Here is a 24573-nt window from a genome sequence, read left to right as displayed (position 1 = left end):
GAAGGAGGGAAGCGCCCGCCCCCTCCCTCGCAATCCCAGCATCCCTTTCTCTCGTCCTCACATGCTTCCGCCGCACTGCTGAAATAACCCGGTTTCGCAGCGCATAGTGAGCAGCTGGGCGGGAAGCCGCTCTGGGGGATTTGTACTCGAGGAGAGGCCCAGAGGCGAGGCTTACCCGGCCTCCATCCGCACTTCATCTGCTCTGAGACCGCTTTAACTGCCCTGGCTCAGGGCTAGGGAATCCTGGGAACCGTAGTGTTTGGCAGACATTGCGCTTTCTCTGTCAGAGAAACTCTGGTGGTGGTGTAATAATAAACTACAGCCCCCATGATTCCCTAGCACTGAGCCAGGGCAGTTAAAGCAGTCTCAAACTGGGTTGTTTTGGATCCATGCTTGGGCTGCATCCACACTGGAGAGTTAACCCGGTTTGGTGCCGCTTTAACTCTTTTGGCTCAAGGCCAGTGGGGGAGTTGGAAGAGACCCTAAGAGCCCTGATCCAGTCCAACCCCTTTCTGCCATGCAGGAACTCTCAATCAAAGCATCCTTTGTGACAATGGCCACCCAGCCTCTGTTTAAAGACCTCCAAGGAGGGGGACTCCACCACTCTCTGAGGGAGGAGTGTCTTCCACTGTCAGACACCCCTCACTCTCAGGATGATCTCCCAAATGTTGAGGTGGAATCTCTCTTCCTGAAGCTTGAATCCATTGCTCCATGTCCTAGTCTCTGGAGCGGCAGAAAACAAGCTTGCTCATTGTGACACCCCTTCAAATACGGCTCTTCTCCAGGCTAAACATACCCAGCTCCCTGTTGTTGTTGTTGTTGTGAACTGCCTTCAAGTTGATCTCAACTCATGGTGACCCTATGGATGAGACACCTCCAAGATCCTCTGTCCTCCACTGCCCTGCTTAGGTCCTGCAAAACTCACACCCAGGACCCCCTTAATAGAGTCCATGCACCTGGCATGTGGCCTTCCTCTCTTCCTACTTCCCTCCACCTTCCCAGCACTATCGTCTTTCCCAATGAGTCCTTCCTTCTCAAGATGTGTCCAAAGTCGTCTAAAAAGTCCTGTCCTCTTGGCTTCTAGGGAGGTTTCTGACTTGATCCGTCTTCTGTTTGTTCGTCCTTTTGGCCCTCCGCGGGATCCTCAGCACTCTTCTCCAGCGCCACGTCTCCAAGGCATTGGGTTTCTTCCTATCTTGTTGCTTTTCTCTTTTTTTAAAAAAAGTTTTTTTTATTGTCAAAACATCAACCTAGACATCAGCCTAAAACATCACAAACATAACATTCATAGACAATCTTAGACATCTGTTGACATAAACCACGTCCATCCCACATGAAACAAATGAAATCTATAAAACGCAAAATCCTCCCTACCCGATTTCAGGAGCCTCTTAAAAGAAAACAATAACAAATATGGATCTTCTACTTCGTACACTTTGGTTGGTTTCCTAAGTACCTCTGTCTCATTTATAGGTTGATCCCTTAAAGACTGATAAGATTCCATAGGTATTTCATCTCTCTGCATCCTTCACCTTGTCAAACTCATTGCCAGTAGCATTGGATTATAAGACATCATGTTCCTTACATTAATTTGTCTGGATATAGTACATCTACATTTTATATATCATATTTATGTTGAATTCAAGTATTTATACATTCTACCCAAATCTTTGTCAAATTTTTCAGCTGGTAAGTTTCTCAAAAAAGATGTTAATTTCTCATTTTCCATACAGTCATATATCTTCATTTTCCATTCATGTATGTCAGAGATCTCAGTTTCTTTCCACCTTTGTGCATATATGATTCTGGCTGACGAGATCATATAGAATAATATTTTTCCAAATTTCCTTTCATGATTATTATCTACTATCTTGTTTCTTCACTGTCCAGCTTTCACAATAATAATGACAAGAAGAAGTGGGGTTTTGAGCAGGCTAGATGGCACATCATAGGAGTTTATCACACAAAGGAGATTGAGAGTTTGTCCTCCGAATAGCCCGGAAAAATCATGTAATTACAATAAAACCTACCATTAAAGTGATCCCAAAGAAGCATTAATGCGTATCTTTTTACTTACAGGATTTCAGCAACAGTGCATTTCCGATATTGCTTTATTTGCACAATTGCATATAATAATCATTTGAACAATTACTCACCATTTTTTGTTTATTTGAGAGATGCTTTAAATGGGCTTTAATCTCTCTTTAATACCAAAATTAGCAAACAGTATTATTTTTCATGCAGTGTCTAGCCACTCCTTACAGGCAGCATACAAGTTAGGAGACTCACAAGGATCTTAATCTTACAGTGGTAGTTCATAGAATTATACTAGAGTTGGAAGAGACCAACCTCCTGCCATGCAGGAACTCACAATCAAAACACACACACACCGATAGATGGCCATCCAGCCTCTGTTTAAAGACCTCCAGAGAAGGAGACTCCAAAGAAGAAGACTCCACCACTGTCAAACAGCTCTTACCGTCAGGAAGTTCCTCCTAATGTTAAGGTGCAATCTCCTTTCCTTTCCTATAGCTTGATTCCATTGCTCTGGGCCCTATTCTCTGGAGCAGCAGAAACCAAGCTTGCTGCCTCCTCAATATGACACCCCTTCAAATATTCAAACAAGGCTACCATATCACCTCTTAACTTTCTCTTCTCCAGGCTAAATGAATCAAATGTTTGAGGGGAGCATGAGGACAAAACCAGAGAGCAAGGCTGCATCTGCACTGCAGAAGTATTGGCCGCCCCTCTGGTCACAAAATGAAACATACAAACGTATGATGCTCCATCCATACAGGGCATTGGAGTGCAAGTAATACATTGGTAAATCACAATCATCAAGGCCCCCTATACCTCTCCCTTTCACCCCATCCCACGCATTGGACTGTCTGGTTTCTGTAAATTGTAATTACTGTACATCCATTGGAGTTGTCACACTTTCATTTGTTTGCTTTGCTGCAGCCTCGCACTCGCATTGAGATGTTTATATGCAACAGGGAAGATGCACATTTTCTGAGCTAAGCTGGAGTATGCTTCTTTTTTACTCTGGTTTTAGCACTGGAGGTGGCTTCATTTCACTTTCCACCTATTTTGGAAGTGTGCGTCATATAAATGCCCTGCCTTTAAAGCATCTGGAAGCTGCTTTATTTTGCCCTTCTGTTTTTCCTACTAGGTAGATAAGTCCTGAGGTAGTCTACAACTACAAACAGCCCTCCTTATCCACAGATTCTTTATCCATGGATTCAACCACCTACAGGTTGAAAACATTTTTTTAATCCAAAAAAACTAAATCTTCCTGTTGCCATTTTCTACAAGGGACACCATTTTGCTTGTCCATTGTATTTAATAATACTTGAGCATCCATGGATTTTGGTGTCCATGGGGGGTCCTGGATACCAAGGGCCCTCCACAGATACCAAGGGCTCTCTGTATAACCCCTGACAACCCTGAAATAACCCTAAAAGCCAAGATGATCAAATTGAGTCTGTTATACTTTGGCTGCATCGTGAAAAGGCAGGGCTCATTAGAAAAGACAATAGTGCTGGGAAAGGTAGTAGAAAGAGAGGAAGGCCGCACTCCACATGGGTAGATTCAATTAGGTCACAGGCCTGAATTTGCAGGACCTGAGCAGAGCAGTGGAGGACAGGGGTTTTTGGAGATGTCTTATCCACAGGGTCTCCATGGGTCAGGGCCAACTCGAGAGTAGTTAACAACAGCAACAACACTTGCAGCAGCTGAGGAGTGGTTTGCGTGGCCAGAGGCTTTTTAGTTGAAAATCGGAGTCAGTCTTTACTTTCCCCATTTGCAGTTGTGGAGGGGAAGCTCAAGTAAGACGCTTGCTTTCAGTCACAGTCACCACCACTAGAGGGGAATAATGGGCTATACTGGCATTGCTGTATCAGGGTTCGATTGCCTGCTCTAGTATAAAAAAACTCACAGGCTGACCTTGGGCAAGTCACACTCTCTCAGCCACAGAGGATGGCAATGGCAAACCCCCTCTGAAGAAATTTTCCAAGAAAACCCTATGGTAGACTCACCTTAGTGTAGCCATGAGTCAAAAGTGACTTGGAGGCACATAAGAACAACAACGAAGATGAGGAGCCCAACACCCTTTGAGACCATCTATGCTACTGATGAACAGCTCTTACAGTCAAGACGTCCTTCCTAATGCTTAGGTGGAATCTCTTTTCTTGTAATTGGATCCTATTTGAATATAAATGGGTTCAAGAGCAAATCAAGCCTGAACTTTCATTAGAAACCAAGATGACTCAATTGAGACTGTCATACTTTGGACATATGATTCATTAGAAAAGATAATAATGCGTGGTAAAGGAGAAGGCAATAGGAAAAAAGGAAGGCTGTATTATAAGTGGGTAGACTCAACCAAGGAGGGCATGGTTGCCTTGAGTTTGCAAGACCTGAGCAGGACAGCTGAGGACTCTTATCATTCCTAGGTCAATGGCAACTTCATGACAAATAACAATGCAGAATCCTGAGCCAGAATGCTCTTCTACTACCTCCCTCCCCAAATTAGAAACCCCAGGTTTCTTTAAGATGCTGCAGGCCATGGCAGTTGAAGTAAACTCAAGAGTACTACAATCGTGTAAGGCTCCCGGTCTATCTCCTTTGGAAAAGGACAATCTTCATTTACACACACAGAAAGAACTTTATTTTCTGGCTTTTTACTATCCAAGAACAGGTCAAGCTGATGGGATGTCATGGCCGGCATCCATAGTTTTTTGGTCTATGTGGCCATGTTCTAGAAGAGCTTATTCCTGACGTTTCGTCTCTGAAGATGCCAGCCAGAGATGTCAGGAATAAACTCTTCTAGAACATGGCCACATAGCCCAAAAAACCCACAAAAAACTAAGGCCAAGCTGACCTGGCAAAGCATGTGATGGGACCTGCATAGGTCTTGTTTCAGAGCATGGTTTGTGTGTATTAGAGAGAGCACTGCTAAGACTCTGTATATTATACCATTATTTTGCTTTGCAAAACTGTATTTATGTATTGGAAGTTTAGAATAATACCTGGTGCATTTGCTTATTGTGTTTTGTGAGTTTGGGTCAGGTTTACTGTCAGCATTGGACATTCCCACCTCCTCCTCCCATCCATACAAAGGGTCTTTGCACTGTTCTGTGGGAACAGCACAAAATCCAACGTCCACAACTGGGCGATGTGATAACGTTAAGACCAATGTAAAGTAAATACATTTAGGTTGTGCGCATTATATTGTAATTTAAAGGTGTAATTTTTAAATTTGCTAGTTGTTTATGTCACTACTAGTGCCATTACATTCAGTGATATACAGGAATTATGATTTATGAGTAGCATTAGTACAAAAAATAACACTAAGGATTCTGTATAGTCTACTTATGGGAGGAGATCCATGGCTTGTCACCAATCCTAATGTCACCAAGTGTGTAATGATCTGGGAGCACCTTCTTTTTCTACAGATAAACTTAGAAAAATAAAGTTCGTACTTGATATACCTGTATCCATGTATAATTTACATCTTGTATGTTTGCTTTTAATATAACACTGTGGGCCTCCCATTATGAAATAAAGCTCTCTCATGGTATGTAGCCCATGCTCTCTCTGATGTCAGAGCTACCATGTTTTGTCATTAAAGGTAACACATTATTCAACAAATGTATTGGTAGCGCCCTGTGGAATCATGGGATTTGTAGTTTGGTGAGGTATTCAGCCTGGCTTGTCAGAGAGGTTTTTGATGCCTCACTAAACTACAAAGCCTAGAATTCTGTAGGATAGAGATATGGCAGTTAAGGTGGTCTCAAACTGCTTTAGTTCTGCAGTGCGGTTGCATCCTTGGTAAAAAGCAATGTGTGATGAAATTCCCACAACCATTAAGACTGTGAGAGTCTTCTCCAGTTTTATTTTACTCTGGCAATGGTTGCATAGGTTTGCAGCGTCAAATGTTGCTTGCTTTACAGGACCAGGTATTTGTATGGAGTTTCCAATATGGATTTCTAAAGCCACAGGGATGATGGCTTTGAAGGACAAGGCAGATGGACTGAATCAGGGAGATGTCCTAACTGCAAGGGACCATAAATGAAGGACCGACCAGTAAAATGTAGTGCATTACCCAATAAAAGCTAAAAACACTACTATAAATATATAATTCATACTTCCTAGTCATGGTCCAAATGATGGACATTTTGGAATTCCTGCTGGACAGAAGATTAAAATGTAGAGCATGTCCTGGAAAAGGAGGACCTGTGGTCACCCTCGCTCGCCCTAAACACAAGGAAGGACAGAGCACCACAAAAATGGTAGGACATTCAGGAAAAATGGAGGACATAGAAATAACATTCATGCTTCTTAGTTCTACTCTAAATGGAGGACATTTTGGATTCCCTCCCAAACAGAAGGCTGAAATGTCGGGCAGATCCTGGGGGAAAAGAGGACCTCTGGTCACCCTGAGGTAAAAACCCTCCTAGAAATGTCAGCCCATGCTTCTTAGCCATGCTCAAAATGGAGGGCATTTGGGAACTGCCCCTGGACAGGGAGACTGAAATGTAGGCCAGGTCCTAGAAAAAGGAGGACAGCTGGTCACCTTGGAGGTAGAAACACAGCTAGCAATGTAAGCCCATGCTCCTTCCTTCCCGCCAGGCTCCTCCTCCTCCCTGCTTCCCTCTGGCTGATTGTGATGTTGTTCCACTCCTTAGTCTTAACCCCGGCTGGCTCCCAAGATGGAGGCGGCGGCGGCGGCGCCAGGGCCAGGGCCAGGGCCAGGGCCAGTGGCGAGGGGGCCTGGCGGGGCCCTGTGGCTGTTGTCGGGGCTCCTTCTCCTGATGGCCCCCCGCCCTCTGGCCGCCCAGGAGACCCCCACCGACGCCGTCGTCAGCCAGGTAGCTAGCGGGGCCCGGGAAGACGGAGGCCCAGCCAGGCCGCCCAGGGAGCCTCTCCCAGCCCCCGAGCAGAGGCAGGCAGGCAGGCAGGCTTTAAGGGTCGCCGCCGCCGCCTCCTCGGAGAAGGAGCCCGCCTGAAAGGGGGAGCTCCAGGGCCCTTTGCGAGGCTGGGGGAGAGAGGGCTTTGTGGTGGCTTCTTCCTACGCCTTGCATCAAACGCTGACCAGAAGGAAAGACACAGTCAAGAAATCAGAAGAGGACTATAGCATTAGTCTATATGGCTTCCTTTACCTTGGAGATATATATATATATATATATATATATATATATATATATATATATATGAACCACATTAGGATTAGTCTATAGGGTTTCCCATACCTTGGAGATACACACACACACACACACACTAACCACATAGGATTGGTCTGTATGGTTTCCTTGGTCTCCTTCCTTATGGCAATGTATCTGAATTCAACCTGCAGGGAATAGGGATGTGTCCAGCCTATCCCTCTGTTACTGTAGATGGCTTGGCATTTTGTGGTACCTTTTCTTAGATGGCTTTGCCAAGTGCCCTGAGAAGTCTGAGCATGATGTACCAGAGCTATACATATGACCGCATGATGTTAAAGTATGCAGATGAGTGACATGACCTTTTTAGACATAGGGATGCTTTGCCTGTTGATGTTTTTATTTATGCAGATTTGCATAGTGCTGTGTGGTGCCAGGCCTTGCGTGGCTTGGATATTCTGAACGAAGTACAGTGGGGCTGTATACCTGCAGTGTGTAGACAGGTGTGTAGGACAGGGATTGAGTGCATTATGCCCTAAGTGTAGTGCCAGAGCAACTTGCCCTCTTCAGTAGATCAAGGGAAGCACATCAACATTGCCTAAACTATCTGTGACTATCATCTGATCTACCTCCTCTTGGACTAGAGCCAAAACCTTTTAGCCACCTTTCTCTACTTGTCACTAGGCTTCTTGCCTGGTTGACTGTAGTTAGCATTTAGCTTAACCAGATAGTAATGTTGTGAATTAACTGAATGTTGTGGCCCAACATCTGTCCACTCTCTCTGTAAAGGAGATAGCTAGCAAACTCTTTTGTTGTTGGTAATAAATTTTGATCCTTGGCTTGGCATCTTGGAGAAGCAACTAAAAAAGGTTCAGGCAACATCTCTCTCCTGGCATATGTTCCTTCTAACTTGCTGGACCTGTAGGAGTTAATGGAGAGTGGGAACTGTTGTCCAGCGTGGCATCACCTCCGCTAATTCCACAAGAGCAAATTTTGCACATCTTTTTCTTTCATGCGCTGTAAAAGCTTGACATATCAGAGGGGTTTATTTGGTCAGTAGAACCTACTATACTTTCAGAGTATATTGTTTTTAGAAACAGCTCATTCTGAAAAACTGTTGGAAGGAATAAAAAAATGAAAGGCCAATTTTTTTAAAATGAAGAAATGGCATGCACACTTATTTGCTTTTGAGGCAATCCTCCTACATATCCACTGTTTCACAATCTCTGCATCTTTCCAAATAACTTACGCAACACAGAATTTACCGCTGTTGCAGTTTTTTCTGAGCGGGAATAGACTTGACAGCTGCCCTCTCCTTCCCCTCTCCCTTGTTGACATGAGGCTGGCCATTCTTTGCCTTTAAGTCACAAAGGAAACATTGTGGAATCTAATACACAGAATTATAATGCAAAGGCACAGGGAGCTTTGGTTAAATAAAGTGTAACCAGGAAACACTTTAACCTAATCATGTAGCATATGTAGAATGTACAGTACTAGGCAGTGAATTCTAGGAAGTCACAAGGGAAAGAGACCAGTCACCACTGATGCATACATACACAGCTTGTAAAAGTTACTGTATTGGACTAATGCTTCCAGAATCCTCCATCCAGAGGCAGTGCTGGCTGGCAGACCATGGGAATTACGATCCAAAAAAGTAACTTCCACAAGTTCTAAATAAATTTAGTGTTTTAGTGCCACATTACAAAAGAATGTAATGTGGCACCTACTGGTAATACAGTACTGATATTTTCCTCAAGTGTTCCTGTACTCCTTTCTGGTATTTTTTAAACACCTTCTGTGAAAATTTTCATTTAAGTGAAGAGGACCACAAATGTCTGAATGTTGCTGTTTCTTTAAACAAATCTCCTACACAAGGAGAACTTCATGCCCATAACACAGTGTTGTCCACAGTAGAATTTATGTCTCATCTATGTTTATTTTCTATTGAATTGAGCAGAATATAATAATGGATATAGCCCATTTTTGAGATGTAAACTTATTCAAAGCAACTGAAATGTCAAAACTGGTTAATGAATCTGTTAATGTTTCAGATGCCACAGGTCTCCTTGACATATAAGTCTGCAACAGACTAATATAGGCACCTCTTTCAGAAGTATTTAAATGTCTCAAAGGTGCTACAAGATCTCACTACGTATTGACTCTACAGACTAACACGGCTATATCCTTGTATAACTTTTGTTATCATTGGAAAATTAAATGTGTAAAAACAATCACAGTCTGATGTCACATAAACGTCTTACGAAAAATAAAAAAGTACTGTATAGGAAAATAAACATGGTTTAGTTCCAAACTTTGTTTTCTCTTCCTCTTCTAGCATCCAGAGCCACCTCCCATGCTTTTCTAATCTTGTATCAGCAGGATTGATCTGAGTACTTCATTTCCCCTAGATTATGGCTATATTCAAAATGAATGGACCAGACTTTGTGTGAGGAGAGGAACCTGTGATTAGTCTCCTAATACATATTTTTAAACAGAAAAGCAGTGTGGGACTAGGTAGGAGGGAATATCATGGATTTTACTGCCGGAACAGGAATGGAACAAGGAACATTCTGTTTAATCATTTCCTTGCGGATTATTTTTGTGATCAGGTTCCTACCTGAAGCTAATTTCTCAAACATTGAGAGCCTCTAGTTGGGTGAAAAGGTAGCTTGAAGATAAGGTGACTTTGTTTGCAAACATGACCCACTTGGATGAAAGAGCTAGAGTTCTGACATCCCAAGATAAACTTTGGGTTCTCCCAAATGACACACAGCACCAAGTGACTTTCTCTGTGAGATGTCCAAGCACTGTTTCTGACCCACAGCTACATATGGACCTCTTTAGTAGGGATACGAAACCTCACACTGAGTCTGGTCCTCCTGGAGGGAAAACCCCATCCCTTCCCCCAGGACATATTTTTGCAGTTTCCAAATTTGTACTGTTCTTGCCCCTACTCTAAAAGGTTAAAATGCTTCTCCTGTGGTTTAAGTCACTGGTCATGCCCAACACTGGTATGCAGAACTCCAGTCACTTTTCTTAATTTGAATTCAATTTTTGGGCTCCCAACCTTTGATCTACAGATCACCCATCCTGAGCCCCTTTCACACTATACAACTATAGCACTATGGTACTTTAACTGCCATGGCTGCTTCCAGTGGAATCCTGGAGTTTGTAGTTCGGTGAGGCACCAGAGCTCTCTGGCTGAGGATTCTAAATGCCCCTTCCTTGACTACAAATCCCATTATTCCATAGAATGTAACTATGACAGTTAAAGTGGAATAACAGCACTAAAATTTCATAGTATGGAAGGAACCCTTGTCTTCTTTGTGACTCCTTATCAAGAAATCTATATAACATTTCTTTCACAACTCTTTCCTTATACTCCTGCAGGAAAGCATCAAAATTACCGTTAATATGCTGGGAGACAATGGGAATATTCAGGAAGAACAGGTATGTCAGACTTCCTGTATTTGCTTTAGCACACCCTACTTTATTTCTAAATTGTGGTTCTTCAGTAAAAAATGAATATTTATTAGGCTGGTGTTGAACATTGTAATAGTCCAAAGTCGACTTCTGTTGAGCTTCCAGCAGGCACCAAACTATATTTTCATATGGCCATTGACTTTAAAACTGGTCTAGCAATTGACTTTTAGGACTGCTTTAAATCTGTTCTTAAAGAAAATCAGGTGGAATCCCATACACACATATCTTGTTATATAACCATGGTAGTTACATAGCTAGGTGGTGAATCCTGGTTGAACCTCCATCCCTCCCCACTTACTGGTCATTAACCACAGAGATCAATAAGGTCTTTTCCCCTGCCATACCCTCATGTGAGTGATCTTTGCTGTGACAGGCAGAAACAGGGTCCATGTCACAATCTCCATTTGCAGCAAAGACTGCTTACAAGAGGAAAGAGATGAGGATATTGGGCAGTTTCTTACAAAGTGACAGGGGCACAGACCCCTTTTGAACACAGTGGCTTTTGTCTTGTAAGTGGGGATCAGGGCACTTTTACAATCCCTGTGTATTCCATAAATGAGAGCAGAAGGGATACATAGGGACCGTGAAGCTGAAATAATCATGGGTGTGTAACTCTTGGTAACTACCCAATAGGATTCCAGCCATTAGCTTTTGTTGTTGTTTTTAAGAAAAGATAATCTGCTTTTTTCATTCTATTTAAACAAAAAACCTGTTTCATCCACTTTTGTTGTGTACTGCTTTTAGAGTTGTGGAAGTTAGAAAAGCAATAAATAAGTTAAATAAATACTTTATAAATCTTTGCAAGAGTCTTGCAATAGCTCTAAACTAGGCATTCCTTTGAACGAATAGTTGTATACATACTGTCTTATAGTTGGATACATACTCTCCCATAGTGTCTTGCGTAGCCTATAAAGGCTAGATGGTATCTTTTTTGTCACTTTGCCACAAAAGCAGCTGATATTATTATTATTATTATTATTATTATTATTATTATTATTATTAATTTTCAACCACAATGTTTTTAAAAAGCAGTTCATAATAATACAATTAGATTTATATTATCTCATGGGAGGGCTTTTTCAGTGGCTGCTCCCAGGTGCTGGAACACACTTCCTGGAGGTTAGATTGAATAGATGTGTGTGCTTGAGGCGTGCTCACAGCACCACATGAAGGAGCATGCATCCATTTTAACTAATGGGCTTTGAATATTTGTGAGAGGGTCCAGAATGAATCACCCGCAAATCGGGAGGGTTGACTGTGTAATTAAAATGCACTCAGTAGATAAGTTCTTAATTTTATATCCAAATTCTGACTATTGCTGCCATTATTGTGTAAAATAAAGAAAATTTACACTTCCTCTTGCTTTTCAAAATGTACATGAGTCTCTTGTTTTCTTTAGGTTGTCCTTAATATCACCTATGTTAATGGACAGGTGTATGTAAATGATTTTCCGCTGAGAACAGGAGTTGCACGGATAAAATGTCAGACTTTAATATGTAAGTATGTTCAATTCCTGGTTGCTTTAGTGCAGTTTGCAGCTCATGAAAAAGTGGTAAAATAAATATGTGGCTTTATATTCTTTGCACGTTATGTTATGTTAGAAAAAATTAATCATTGATACCAGGATTAATATGTTTTAAACAGAGGAAAGTCAAAAGTGAATGTCTTTTTTGGTTCTCACTCACAGTGCTCACATATTCTGTCTATAACAAAACATAAATTGAGTTCAGATCCTAGATTTATAGAAGTCTTTAGCAAGGTTCCTGTTCAGTTAATTTATTTGTAGAAGGCAAAACATTTGTGCAAGAGAATGGGCAGTATAAATGCAAGGATGTGACTCCACCCTGATAAGTCCTGTCTGTCTCCTCTTTTAAGCTGGCATATGTTCAAATTTGTTGCTGTAGAAGAAAGAATAATACAGGCTTGTGAGAGTAGTCTGCAAAACACTTTTTTTCTTGAAGTTTTCTCAGTTTAAATTGTATCTATTTATGCTAGGAGTGAAGGTTTTCTTGAAAGGTTGAAGTATTAATCAATAATTGCTGTTGCTATTCACAGGAAAAATTTTATTGCTTCCTTTGCATTCATTTACCTTGCATTGAACAGAAACATCCCAATCTGTGTGCGCAGGCAGCATTGTATATAATTAATGAAGCCAGAGCAATTACATGCCATTGAGGAACTTTTCATGAATAGTCTCCCGATATTCCAGTTATAGCTGGTATTGTTAGCTTCTGAGATCATCCCCTCTTTATGATCACCTCTTCTCTAAACGATCTCCTAATGTGTTTTTGAAATTGGCTTTTGAAAATCTAAAACATTATGCATTAATAACAAAACATGGATTCCTTCAGGGAGACCAGTGAATGGATCATAATTGTGTCCATTGGCTACAACAATTTCTGTTGCCAGGGACTGCCAATCAGTGGTTCAGTACCAGCATCAGTCCAGGGACCACCACTTTGAGTAGCACTACAATAGAGAACATTATGTTTTCCCCCACTCCCATGTATAGAGTATCATGCCTACTTAGGCCCTGTACAGACCACCATTTTGGGCCGGCTGTGGGGTGGAGTCAGGGTGTAGAATCTCCATGAAGGGAGGAAAAGTCCCATTGTGTAATGTCAGATCCCAAGATGGACATATGGAGAAAATGATTTGGATCCACTAAAGCTTCTGCAGGTCATTGGGTTCTTTGACCATTTCTCTTGAAAGCAACAAGCAGAGTTTCCATACCACATTGCCTTCTTGTGCCAGATGTCGTCTGCCATTCATCAGTCACCTTTTTGTGTGTGGCTCGTTTTTAGAGATAATGTCTCTCCACATGACCCCTATTTCATACAGAATTGTTTATTCATAGTGGTGAATGGAAACTCAGACGAGCAGCGATTAGGAACTGTAAGTGTTCGCATTATGGTCCATGCATGGCCAATGGCATCCAGCTCCAACTTGCAGTTGATTGTTGTTCAGGAGGAAGTGACAGAAATTGATGGGAAGCAGGTAAAGTATATTTCATTATACCATTGTATTTGCTGCCTTGGTAATAAATTCTCTGGAGCCTGTTTCACCTTCAGTGTGAACATGCAGCTTAGTTCTCTGCCTTTGGCTACCAAACCATTTATTGTGCTGTCTGCCTGTCTGTCTACATATGCTACTACATACTTTGTTTGAATGTAGACCCTTGTGTCCTTAATATATTTTATTTTTAAATTAACAATTTACCGTAGGTATAAGTCAGCCTCATGTATAAGTCGAGGGCAGGTTTGGGGGCCAAAATTATGGATTTTAATATCACTCGTGGATAAATCGACGGTAAAATTAGGGGCATGTAACAAAGGATGTAAAGAAAAAAGCAAAGGAAAACTATGCCAAATAACATAAAATTCCAGAAGGCATAAATGTACTTACATTAAAGGTTAGATGGATGAGAATACAGAGAGGGGTCAGTACTTTCAGGTCAGATTATACTCTTGCCTTTCACCAGGATATGTTTCCTTTTTAAATAAGAGTTAAAGTGCAGTACTTACATTAAACGTGGATAAGTTGACTCAGTTTTTGGGGTCAATTTTTTGACTAAAATTTGTAGACTTGTACATGGGTATATACAGTAATTAAGTAATTGAAAGAAGATGGCACACAACCTTTCAACTACCTTACAAGGATTTCTATATTCATATGAGCTGTTGATTCTTGGATCTGTTTTCATCAATTGTAGTTGTTTAGTGAAGGAGTTCTGCAGTAGATGATCCACATTTTGAACAGGAAAAAAGATTTCTGCTGGATGATGGTATCTGCTTGGTTTTGCGAGCATTTAACAGAAACAAATGTTTTAATTCTTCATCTAACATTTCCTCTGTGTGGAGCTTGGAAATGTTAGTGTTAATGTTGATAGGTTGCCATTAATATTAATTCAAAGATCAATTCATTACCATTGTTTTAATAAAAAATGAAATTTATATAATAATGAAATAGATATTATATATATATATATATATAGAATGAAAGTAATGAAATGTTAATTGTTGATAATGTGTTAGTATCATTTACTTTAAATTTTTAAAAATCAATTGAAATTACTAAAAATATCCACCCCCAAATTACCCCTGCCTTGAGAAACAAACTTAAACAATATTAAACATATTTACTGACTCTATTGATGTCGTTGCTGTCTAAAATTTAAATGACAACTTTTAAAATTGCTTTTAATATTTTTAACAAAATAGGAGTAACATGTTGTAACATGTAAGAAATATATATCCAAGCTCTGGTTATTTGTTGACCATCAAGCCACCCATGGCTCTCTGGGAGGAAGGGAGTAAATGTAGAATAATGTATAAATATAGTAAAATAATCTTTTCAGGTTGGATTACTGAATATGAAGTAGCTTCTCTTGAGTGGAAGTATAATGTAAGGTTTGATTTTATGATATAAATAATGAATTGCTAATAAATTATGCAAGTGAGGCTTGCAATTCCCATTACGATGTAACTATCATTTTCATAGAACTTTTGACATTCTTAAAAACAGATGCATTCAGTATGGAGCACAATACATGTATACTCGGTGTTAGAAGTGATTTCCGGAATATACCTCTTTTCAGCTGTAATTAAATTTTATTAGCAAAGCCACTGCTGTACTAAATGAAATGGTTATTGTAATCAAAAACTCAAAAAAGCATTTCCTCCTTTCCCTTCCTTCCTCTATCTCTTGATTGCAAAGATAATTCAAAACGGCACTCTACAACAAGAAGAAAAATCTACTGATGTGAAAGACTCAGAATCCATTGTTCTGAAAATTAGTTTCAATAACTTTTTGACTTGCTTAGGATGCATCACAGCATGGGAGAACCTGCTATGCCCAATTGTGTATTATGTTTAAAGTTTACCAGTTATACAGTAATTGTGTGTTGTGCTACTTTTTAGCACTCCCATTGTTTAATGCAAGACATTGACAAGTGCAGGGGACTAAGTGTAATCCCACAAGGAAGCAGTAATTAAACTCCTTAGTTAAGACACCAAGTCTCTCATTTCAAATGTTCAATGAACCAATAATTGTTGATTTTGCTGTTACCAGTATTCCAAGTTCAAAACCTGGAAGCCTACTAAAGTGACAAGTTTATGGCAGGAACAGCATTTTAATATCTTCCTCTTCATTAACAAATCTCTGCATTTTATTTAAGGCCCAGATAGTAGCATTCTGGCTGGGAAACACTCCTCTCCCATTTTACAATTTGTACTTTAGCTTTGCAAAAGTAAGCTTCGGACTAGTGGTAATAAATAATTGCAATATAAAAATAATTAATATGTGACGATGCTCTAATTTTTGTTCCAGTAGTTAGTCAATGAACACTCTTGTGTGGCATCCCTTCTGCCATTGCTCTTTCATGTGGCTCTTGATTCTTTTTCTTCTCATTTTAGGGGAAACCATCCAGCATCTTAAACATAACTAGCTGAAGCTGAAACAACAACAAAAATAGCCACTCATTACCACATTTATTTAGAAACCACTCTTTGATCCAGTCATTTACTTCCAGTTAAATGCACTTCACAGAATTCATAAACTTCTTCATTTCACAATAAAGGCTATAGTTTTATGAAGCATGAGTCACCACTCGCGTCCATCATTGTAGTTCAATTGGCTTCTGTAAAATGCATTGAAGGCTACAAGCCACAAACTACATAAAGACTGAACAGTAGAACTGCAAATGAGATTTGCTGTAAAGTCTAAAGCAAGACATGTTTGGACAGATGTCCTAGTTATACCGCAGGAAAATGAAAAGCTGCCTTAGACTGTGTCAGAGTTAGATCATGAGTCTAGCCCAATATTGTCAACTCTGACTGACAGCAGTGGCTGTCCAGGGTTTCATTTTGGATTCTTTCCCAGCCCTACCTGGAGTACTAATCAGATTCACCTTATTCAGTTTCCAAAATCACAGGAGATTAAGTGTAATATGGTAGTGCAGTATTGGTTATGACAACCAAGGAACATTCTCTTGAGGCTATAGCGAAAAAGCTTGCAGGGGAATAAGCTGAGTACATGGTGACAGCTAGCACCTGCTGCTGTCCAGTGAGACCAGATTTGGAGGATTGGGCAAACATGCTACTTAGTTATGTAACTAACTTTTAGTTATGTCTCTCTTAATGGTTAATTGGTATTTACGAGAGCCAGCATGGTACTGGTTTTAGTGTTGGACTCAGACACTGAGAGACCAGGGTTTGAACTCTCACACAGCCATGGAAACCCACTGGGTGACCTTGGGCAAGTCACACTTTCTCAACCCCAGAGGAAGTCAAAGGCAAACCCCCTCTGAACAAATCTTGCCAAGAAAGCCCTGTGATAGGATTATCTTAAGAGTCACCATAAGTCACAAATGATATGAAGGCATGTAACAAGCATCCTTGATTATTACCCTGTTGTTATTATCTTCACTCACAAAAAGTGGGAACTGAGTTCTTCCACTGAAACTGATAATTCAACCCATGCCACTGTGGAAATTCACATTTGATGCAGAATTCAGCTAGATTTTTTCCCCTTTCATTATTCCATCCCCCCCCCCCCCCACACACACAATTCTCTGAGTTAGCACTTCACTGTTTGTTTTTCTTTCCTTATGCTCATCCAAATAGAGAACAGGTTTTTAGCCTGTTTATGATGGAAGGGAATAGTACACTTCTCTGATAATGAATATTTGAAGAAACAATTAAGAGAGAAGTAGTAGTGGTATAGGTGAAACGAGGTTGGTGACACAGGAGGAGAATGGGTTGTTCTTCAGGAAAGGATATTATATCACTTCTCCTTCTCTTTTAATTGCTTCTCCAAATGGGACTGGACAAAAGATTAAAATTGCCTGTTTCTTTGTTAAATCAAACCAGCTTCTCATCTTCAAATTCTATACACCATATATATACTTCCTCTTTGTTTTCATCACCTCAGAACAGTCTCCATCACTTGTTCTCCAAAGGGGTTGCTCATATCATTAACATTTCTCTTTTGCAGGTTCAGCAAGATGAAGTGACTGAAATAGACATATTGGTAAAAGATGTACAAGTCCTTAGGCATACAAATTACACTGTTCCTCTGAAAGAAAGCATGCTGTATTCTATCCCCAGGGACAATGATGTCTTATTTACACTTCCAAACATAGCAGGAAAAGGTATCTGGTTATGTTTATCATCAATATCTTGGTTTCTCTTATAGAGGTGGTTATTATAATTCAAATTTATTTTCTGCTCTTGGATTTTACATTTTCCTGTAATGCTTCTTAGACTCTATGTACCAGAAAGGTGAAAATTTAATCACGTAATTATTTTTACAAATGGGGATGGGGTGTCAGGCTAATTTCTGACCATTGAGTGGTTTTAAATCAATGCAGTGCTGGATAATAAAAGCATAAAATAGAACGTAACAATCCCCTGTCCTTTTAAATTTTTCTTAAGCAGATATTGAAAGTCCATTACAAACAACCAGTCACTACCTTCTGAGACAAGTAGAAACTACAATAGATGAAGAGACTGTGCACGGCAAATTGCCAGAGACACCTCTAAGAACAGATCCTCCATCATCCTACAAGGTATATTTTCTGTCACTGTCCTTCTTTTGGTGAAATGGAACACTTGCAGACCCTTCAGGTGGCTAAAAGATGCAGGAGGGAGAAAATGGGAGTACTTAGTACTGTTGGTACACTGTGTGATACCAAGTCAGATCATTGTTTTTTCTAGCTCAGTTCCATCTACAGACAGGAGATGGCCCAAAACATATCCCACACCTTAAAATATCATGGATTGAACCTGGCATGTTTTGTATACAAATCATGTTAACTCATGCTGATTTGCAGGAGGGAAATCAGTCACTCTTGATTTTAGAATATTTTCCTGCAAGAATAGCACTTTCTCCAAATTAGTAAGGAAGGCCAAGGGCTGCATGTGGCACCTCTTAAATGCTAGAAATGGACAATGAGTCAGAAGTATAAACCATGAAAAAAATACTGAAAGTACACTGAAAAGCAGAAAACAATGAAGAGAGAAACTCCACGTTCTATAAGTTGGTCAAAATACTGAATAAACAGCTGATCATCTCAGCATGTGGAGCTTGTCTCCTCACTGTTGTCTGCAGAAGCCCTCAGCTGGAGTTTAGAATGGCAGGTGCCTGGATTGCATATTCTGATTTCTCAGGACACAAAAGTCTTCCAGTCTCCTTTTACACATTTAGCTGAATTCCCTAAAGGTTGTGGACCTGAGCTGTAGACATGTTCCTTCTCTTTCCTATTCCATGTGGCCATTGAACATACAAAGGGAAGGAAAGTGAATGGGCTCATGCTTCTTTGCTTGATCTCAGGGCTGGAATCACGCAACCCTTAAAATTGTCATTTCCAACATTCCTTACTATTGGCTGTGATGGCAAGGGCTGATGGGACTTGTAGTCCAACATCTGGAAGGCTGCATTTTTTACACCCCTACTCCAGTAGAAAACAGGGTAGAAATTTGATAACCAAGAAAATGGAGAACTAATCCAACAATCAAAAGTATCCTAACAAAAATTGTAAGCAAAGAGCACTGATTCCAAGTGAAATCTTGGATGTTTGTACAGCGCGCTTGCGTCATATGCAGGCGCGCCTTACGCGGCTTGAGCATACGCACTCAAGCCGCGGTGCGGAAGGGGCGGCGCGTCCCATTCAATTGAATGGGCGCGCGCGCCCGTTGCGCCCCGCACCGCCATGCACGAGCCCCATTGTTTACAATGGGGCTTGAGCATAGGCGGAATTCGCCTTACTCGGAGGGATACGGAACGGATCCCCGCATAAGGCGAGGACCCACTGTATTCTCGATGTTGGCATATCTTCCTATTACACCAGTGTATATACTTTTAAGGTAATTGTGGAAGGAGATATCCAGTACCTCCTTGTATAGCTACCACTCTGTGCAAAACCCAGCTCATGAGCAACTGCCAGTGGCTTGGGGGGACATTTTTACATGCTTGGGACCCATGTAGCCTGCAGCAGACCCTTCCAAAATGCTTCAGTTTTGTTGTCCAAAGCAAGGTATATGGTGCTTTGCAAAATGCAATTTAATTAAAGGTGATGAGTTGGGGAGGTTGCAGACGTAGCCTTGAAAGGAGACAGATATTTCCCACCTGTGATTATAAATGTTGAACTTCAGTGGCAGTTTTGTTACTCCTTCAGGTAATGTGCCAGTGGGTGGAAGACCTGAGGAAAGAGCTGTGCAAATTCTGGCTTAAGTCCTTCCCAGTGTTCTTTAACTTTATGGAAGTCGTTGTGGTGGGAGTTATAGGAGCAGCTTTAATCCTAAAAGTCTTAACATTTTTCTGTCCTGCATGTGAACCCAGGTAAGTACCTTATTATATTCCTATATATTCCTCTAGAAGCAAACCTATTTCTGGGATATGTGTTTGATTTTGTTTATTAACAAATGCAGAATACTTCCTCTGCTACAAATTTTATGAAGCACATTGCAGTTTTGTAAATGTAGTTCTGCCAAGATTATTGCTATCGTAAGTGGGAAAGGAAATTGAATGTAAGTGTACTTTAATATTTTAAGGTCATTTTTCTGTGTGTTCTAAATGTGTCTGTCTTATTCTCGTGTCTTCATAGTTCCAGAGACACAGTAGAAGAAAATAGCAAGGGTGGTAACTGGTAAAAGAAAAGCAGGAAGCAAAAGAAAGGAACTTCCATGTACATAGGCAAAACGATATTAAAACACCATATACGTCACAAATTTGTGTAAATACAAACAGAATAAACCAATACAATATTTCTGTAAGCTTAACAAATGTATGAAAAAACTTGGGATGTTGTCTGAATTAATCAACCAGAAATGGAAAGGAATAACTAAGTTCTTATTCATTTAAGATAACCAAGGATGCATCTGCGCTGCAGAAATAATCCAGTTTGACAGCACTTTAACTGCCATGGCTCAAGGCTATGAATTTCTGGGAATTATAGTTTGTTGTGGCACCAGAGCTTTCTGACAGAGAAGGCTAAATGTCTCACAAAATTACAGTTCTCAGAATTCCATAGCAAAGAGACATGGCAGCTACCGTGCTGTCAATCTGGATTACAGTGGTACCTCGGGATACGAAATACCCAGGTTACGAATTTTTTCAGGATACGAAAAAATCCCATAGGGATTTATTGTTTCGGGTTACGAAAGTTTTTTCGGGTTACGAAAAAACTCCGGCGCTATTTTAAATGGAGCCGCGGCAGAGCCGCGGCTTTTTTCCCCATTAGCGCCTATGGGTTTTCGGCTTACGAAGGCTTTTCGGGTTACGAAAGCGGCCGCGGAACGAATTATTTTCGTAACCCGAGGCACCACTGTATTTCTGCATTGCAGATGCAGCCCAAAACACAATCAAATGGTCCGAAACACGTCCAGTTTATAAAAGAATCTTAAGACAAATTTGTTAAGATTCACCTTCATTTTAGCTTTCAGTGGGGGTAGAATTCTAAGACATAGCCATATTAGGCTGGAATATCAGTATCCAAAGGGATCTTGCAACACATTTGAGACTGTGGTAAAGAAGCTATAACATGCTAAATACTACAGTTTCATTCACACAGTTAGTCCCTTTGTGTACATTCATTTTAAGAGAAGTTTCTGAACATAATTCTGCTCACACAATTCCTGTTGGGAGGCAATCCTTGTTTAGCTCCCTTCCTACTGCTGCGCCTATCACTGTTCTAGAGGACCCTTTTTCCCTGAGAGAAAGGAGGGCCATAGGCCAGGCAGACTTCAGGCTTTTGGCATCTATTGTTTCATAGAATGCAGAAGTCTACAAACAAGAGCCAAACACCAAATGATACTTCAGTAAGCTATCTACTGAACCCCATTAACTCTGCAGTGGCATATATACAAATATAGATGTGAGTCTCCAGAGGGAAGAGATTGTGATGCAACACTCCAGAACTGCCCAGCAGAGTTGAACAAAAACCTGGTCAAAATTACTACTTGTGGCTTGATACCGAGGCTGAGACACAAGCAGTTAGCACTAGCTAGGACTAGAGGTTTTGCCTCCTTGAAATCTGTGTTCTCATTCAAGTACAGTAGTCAGAAGCCCTTGGGATCAACTACAAATCATCCACAGAGTTATTGCTAAATTCCAATCTACCTTTGCCCAGCCCCTTATCAAAGGGGAAAATCAGTAAAAGACAGCATCCCTAACGTCACTAATTCCTCTGCTAGATCAGAAGCCTTACGTACATGGAAAGAGTTCTTCAAATGTGGAAGGGAGATTCTCAGTCCCACTTGGTTGTATCTTTCAAAACAAGCAGCTTAATTTTATTGAAGATATGCACACAATGTATCTCTATATAGAGGGTTATCTTGCCTGCTTCTTTTGGAAAAAGTATAATTGTGTGACTGCAGGCTGCACCTGGCCACCAGAATCTCTCCTGCCAATCACAATTTCTAGCCAAAAGTAGGCTGTTTTCCACTTACATGTTATGTGACACCATCCTGCACTTTAAGACCCAAATAGCATGTATTGTGAAACAGATGACCTGCTTTTTTAAAAAATGGATGCATTTGGCTGTATATGGAAAACTGGGTGTTTGTACTCCATATCCTGCAATTGCATGCCACATGCTATAAGACAGTTTTAGTATATTCCACGTTGAAAACTGCGTTCAAGAGGATTTTTTAAAAATGTATTTAACATCTTCAAGTAAACAGGATTAAAAATTTTGCAGTTTCACTTTTTGCATCTTTAAAATTCATGTTTCAGTATTCTAATTATTTAATCTTTATATTGGTATTTAAAATAGTTTGGCTAACTGCTTTCATTATTTTCTTGACAAACTTTGAAGGTTTTATAAAATTTTCAGAACCTTTTAGCTAAGTTCATGCAGATAGTTTTACTATAACTTTAAATTGTATTTAATATATCCATTCTTCACCTGTTAATCAAAAAAGACTTAAGAGTGGCCTGATATGATGGATAAAACAGAGCATGTCCTTAGGCTTACATTGTAAAACTTGTGACACACAAGGAAAAGGGACTGGGAAGAAAGATGGTCAGTGGGGGCAGGGTGCAAACTAAGCCACCAGTTTTCAGTTAGAAAATATATGACCAATTGCCTACATATAGTTCAGCTAGATAGCTCAGCACAACATAAGTCCACATGCAGATATTTATTCTATGATGAGTTGATGTAGGATTGAGGCATTTCATGACTGAAGCTTAGACTTTAATGACAACTTCTCATCTTTAGGGGAGTCCTTCAGCTTGATGTCAACATCATACCTGTGGCTGCAATCAGTTTACTTCCAGAAATGCCAGAGAAGACAGACATAGAGGAGAAATGTATTTGAAAACACCATTGTTGCAATTGACTAAGTTTGTTCACCTAATATTTGGCACTTGATTCTTAATATATTGTGTACCTTTCCCTATATTAAGCCTATGAACTATCAGTACTTCAGGATACTTAAGTATGAGGCCCAAATTAAATCATATTTCTTTTTATTGCAATCATTCTTGACAAAAGACAGAAAAGGTAACTGTTTCCTTACAAAAGGACTTCAGTAAGCTTTTAACTTCTGTGAAGTAATTTCTCTATTCCTATATACAGTTAGTCATCCCAATTACAGTGGCTGCATAAACCTGCCATGCCAATCCAAATAACCTCTGCTTTGAAATATTCCGAGAGAAAGATGATTCCACATAAATGTGATTTAACATAACAGCCTTAAACTCAACATAGCAACAGAAAGTAATTAGGTCCTGTCAACACTGGATTTTGCAAAAATGCAAACAGGATTATGCACATTTGTGACAAAAAAGAGAGCTAGTTGAGGCCTGCTGTCCTTAAGTGTGCCTTATGGGAGAAGTCAACCGAAGAGCTTTCATTCTGCTCCTTAAAATAAATGAATTATTAAATACTTTGCTACTTTTGTTCCAAACAGCTATCTGACCTTACCAGCACTTTATTCACACATCTAAAATAAGGCCTCTCTGCACTAAATTGTTGCAAGTGTTTCTAAAACTGTGTTTCTTGAAGTTGCAGTGCAATATAAATGTATCTCAACCAAGAGCACAATAAAAAGATGTTGGTTTACTAGGAATGGTTTTACATACAGATTTGTACAAGCACAACTTTACAATAAATCCTTACCTGTTGAAACTGGAGATTCCTTTCTGAATGTGGAGTAGAACTAATGCCTGCAAAACTGGTGTAAGTAGTATGTATTCAAGGGGGTACTTAATTTCACAGCAATTTTTGACCAGTAATGGAGAACATGCAGACCTGAAGTTGTTAGACTACAGCTTCCATCTTCCCTAGCTAGAAGAGCCAATGGCAATATAATGGGGTTTGCAGTTGAACATTTGAAGGATCACATCTTCCTCATTGGTTTTCCTGAAGGCAGATAACAATATTTTTAAATAATCACCCCAGAATAGCAAGGATTACAAAATATAAAATTCACAGCATCAGATAGCAACCTAAAGCCTCAGCAACAGATTCAAAGCTGGTTTGGGGAACATTTTTAAAAGGCCAAAAATGGCATGAAGAAGTATCTACTGATAAGTGTGTAAAACTTTTTAAAGCCCTAGAAAAATCAAGATTTACCTCAGATAAAGAAGAGACCAGAATTCTCTATTACGATTTACATTACATAACTTTATGCATACTGTACTTAGCTACATAGCAGAGATGCTAAGAAGCATATTAGTGAATTGCAAAGCAAGTGTTCTGATATGCATTGGCATTCCCTAAGCTGTGTCCGATTGAGCATCCTTTCTAGTGTGTATACACATACACACACAGAACATATATTCATGCTCCCCACAGATTCACTTCTGCAAATGGATGGAGCCTGTCCATTTGTTGAAGAGTGAATGTTGGTCCAACTCATCCACTCCATTTATCAAGTGTCATTTAGTTTTTATAGTGGTACACTTACAGCTAAATGCCCAA

The 24573-nt window shown here is 40.1% G+C and overlaps 1 protein-coding gene across 2 annotated transcripts; it reads left to right on the top strand.

The window, feature by feature from the left end:
- The first annotated feature begins 6678 nt into the window (after window positions 1-6678).
- On the top strand, window positions 6679-23778 carry GINM1 (glycoprotein integral membrane 1). Of its 2 annotated transcripts, none has more exons than XM_042456096.1 (8): window positions 6679-6872; window positions 10554-10613; window positions 12046-12142; window positions 13504-13643; window positions 17640-17796; window positions 18080-18213; window positions 19822-19985; window positions 22867-23778. In XM_042456096.1, exons 1-8 carry the CDS (start codon window positions 6714-6716, stop codon window positions 22964-22966), a joined length of 1011 nt encoding a protein of 336 aa, XP_042312030.1. In that variant the 5' UTR covers window positions 6679-6713; the 3' UTR covers window positions 22967-23778. The 2 variants fall into 2 exon arrangements, with proteins under 2 accessions (XP_042312030.1, XP_042312038.1); XM_042456104.1 differs by having other exon boundaries at window positions 6680-6872; window positions 18083-18213.
- Window positions 23779-24573: the final 795 nt, after the last annotated feature.

Source organism: Sceloporus undulatus, chromosome 1 (assembly GCF_019175285.1).
Source record: "Sceloporus undulatus isolate JIND9_A2432 ecotype Alabama chromosome 1, SceUnd_v1.1, whole genome shotgun sequence".
NCBI lineage: Eukaryota > Metazoa > Chordata > Lepidosauria > Squamata > Phrynosomatidae > Sceloporus > Sceloporus undulatus.
Note: the sequence above shows the minus strand (reverse complement) of the source record. Positions and strands in the feature narration are given on the sequence as shown.

What these genes read in the sequence shown, in the direction of transcription:
- GINM1 (XM_042456096.1), top strand. Translation starts at nt 6,714, where the DNA reads ATGGAGGCGGCGGCGGCGGCGCCAGGGCCAGGGCCAGGGCCAGGGCCA. An exon ending in GGAATATTCAGGAAGAACAG is followed by an intron (nt 10,614 to 12,045) that starts GTATGTCAGACT and finishes TGTTTTCTTTAG; the next exon opens with GTTGTCCTTAATATCACCTA. An exon ending in CAGAAATTGATGGGAAGCAG is followed by an intron (nt 13,644 to 17,639) that starts GTAAAGTATATT and finishes TCTCTTTTGCAG; the next exon opens with GTTCAGCAAGATGAAGTGAC.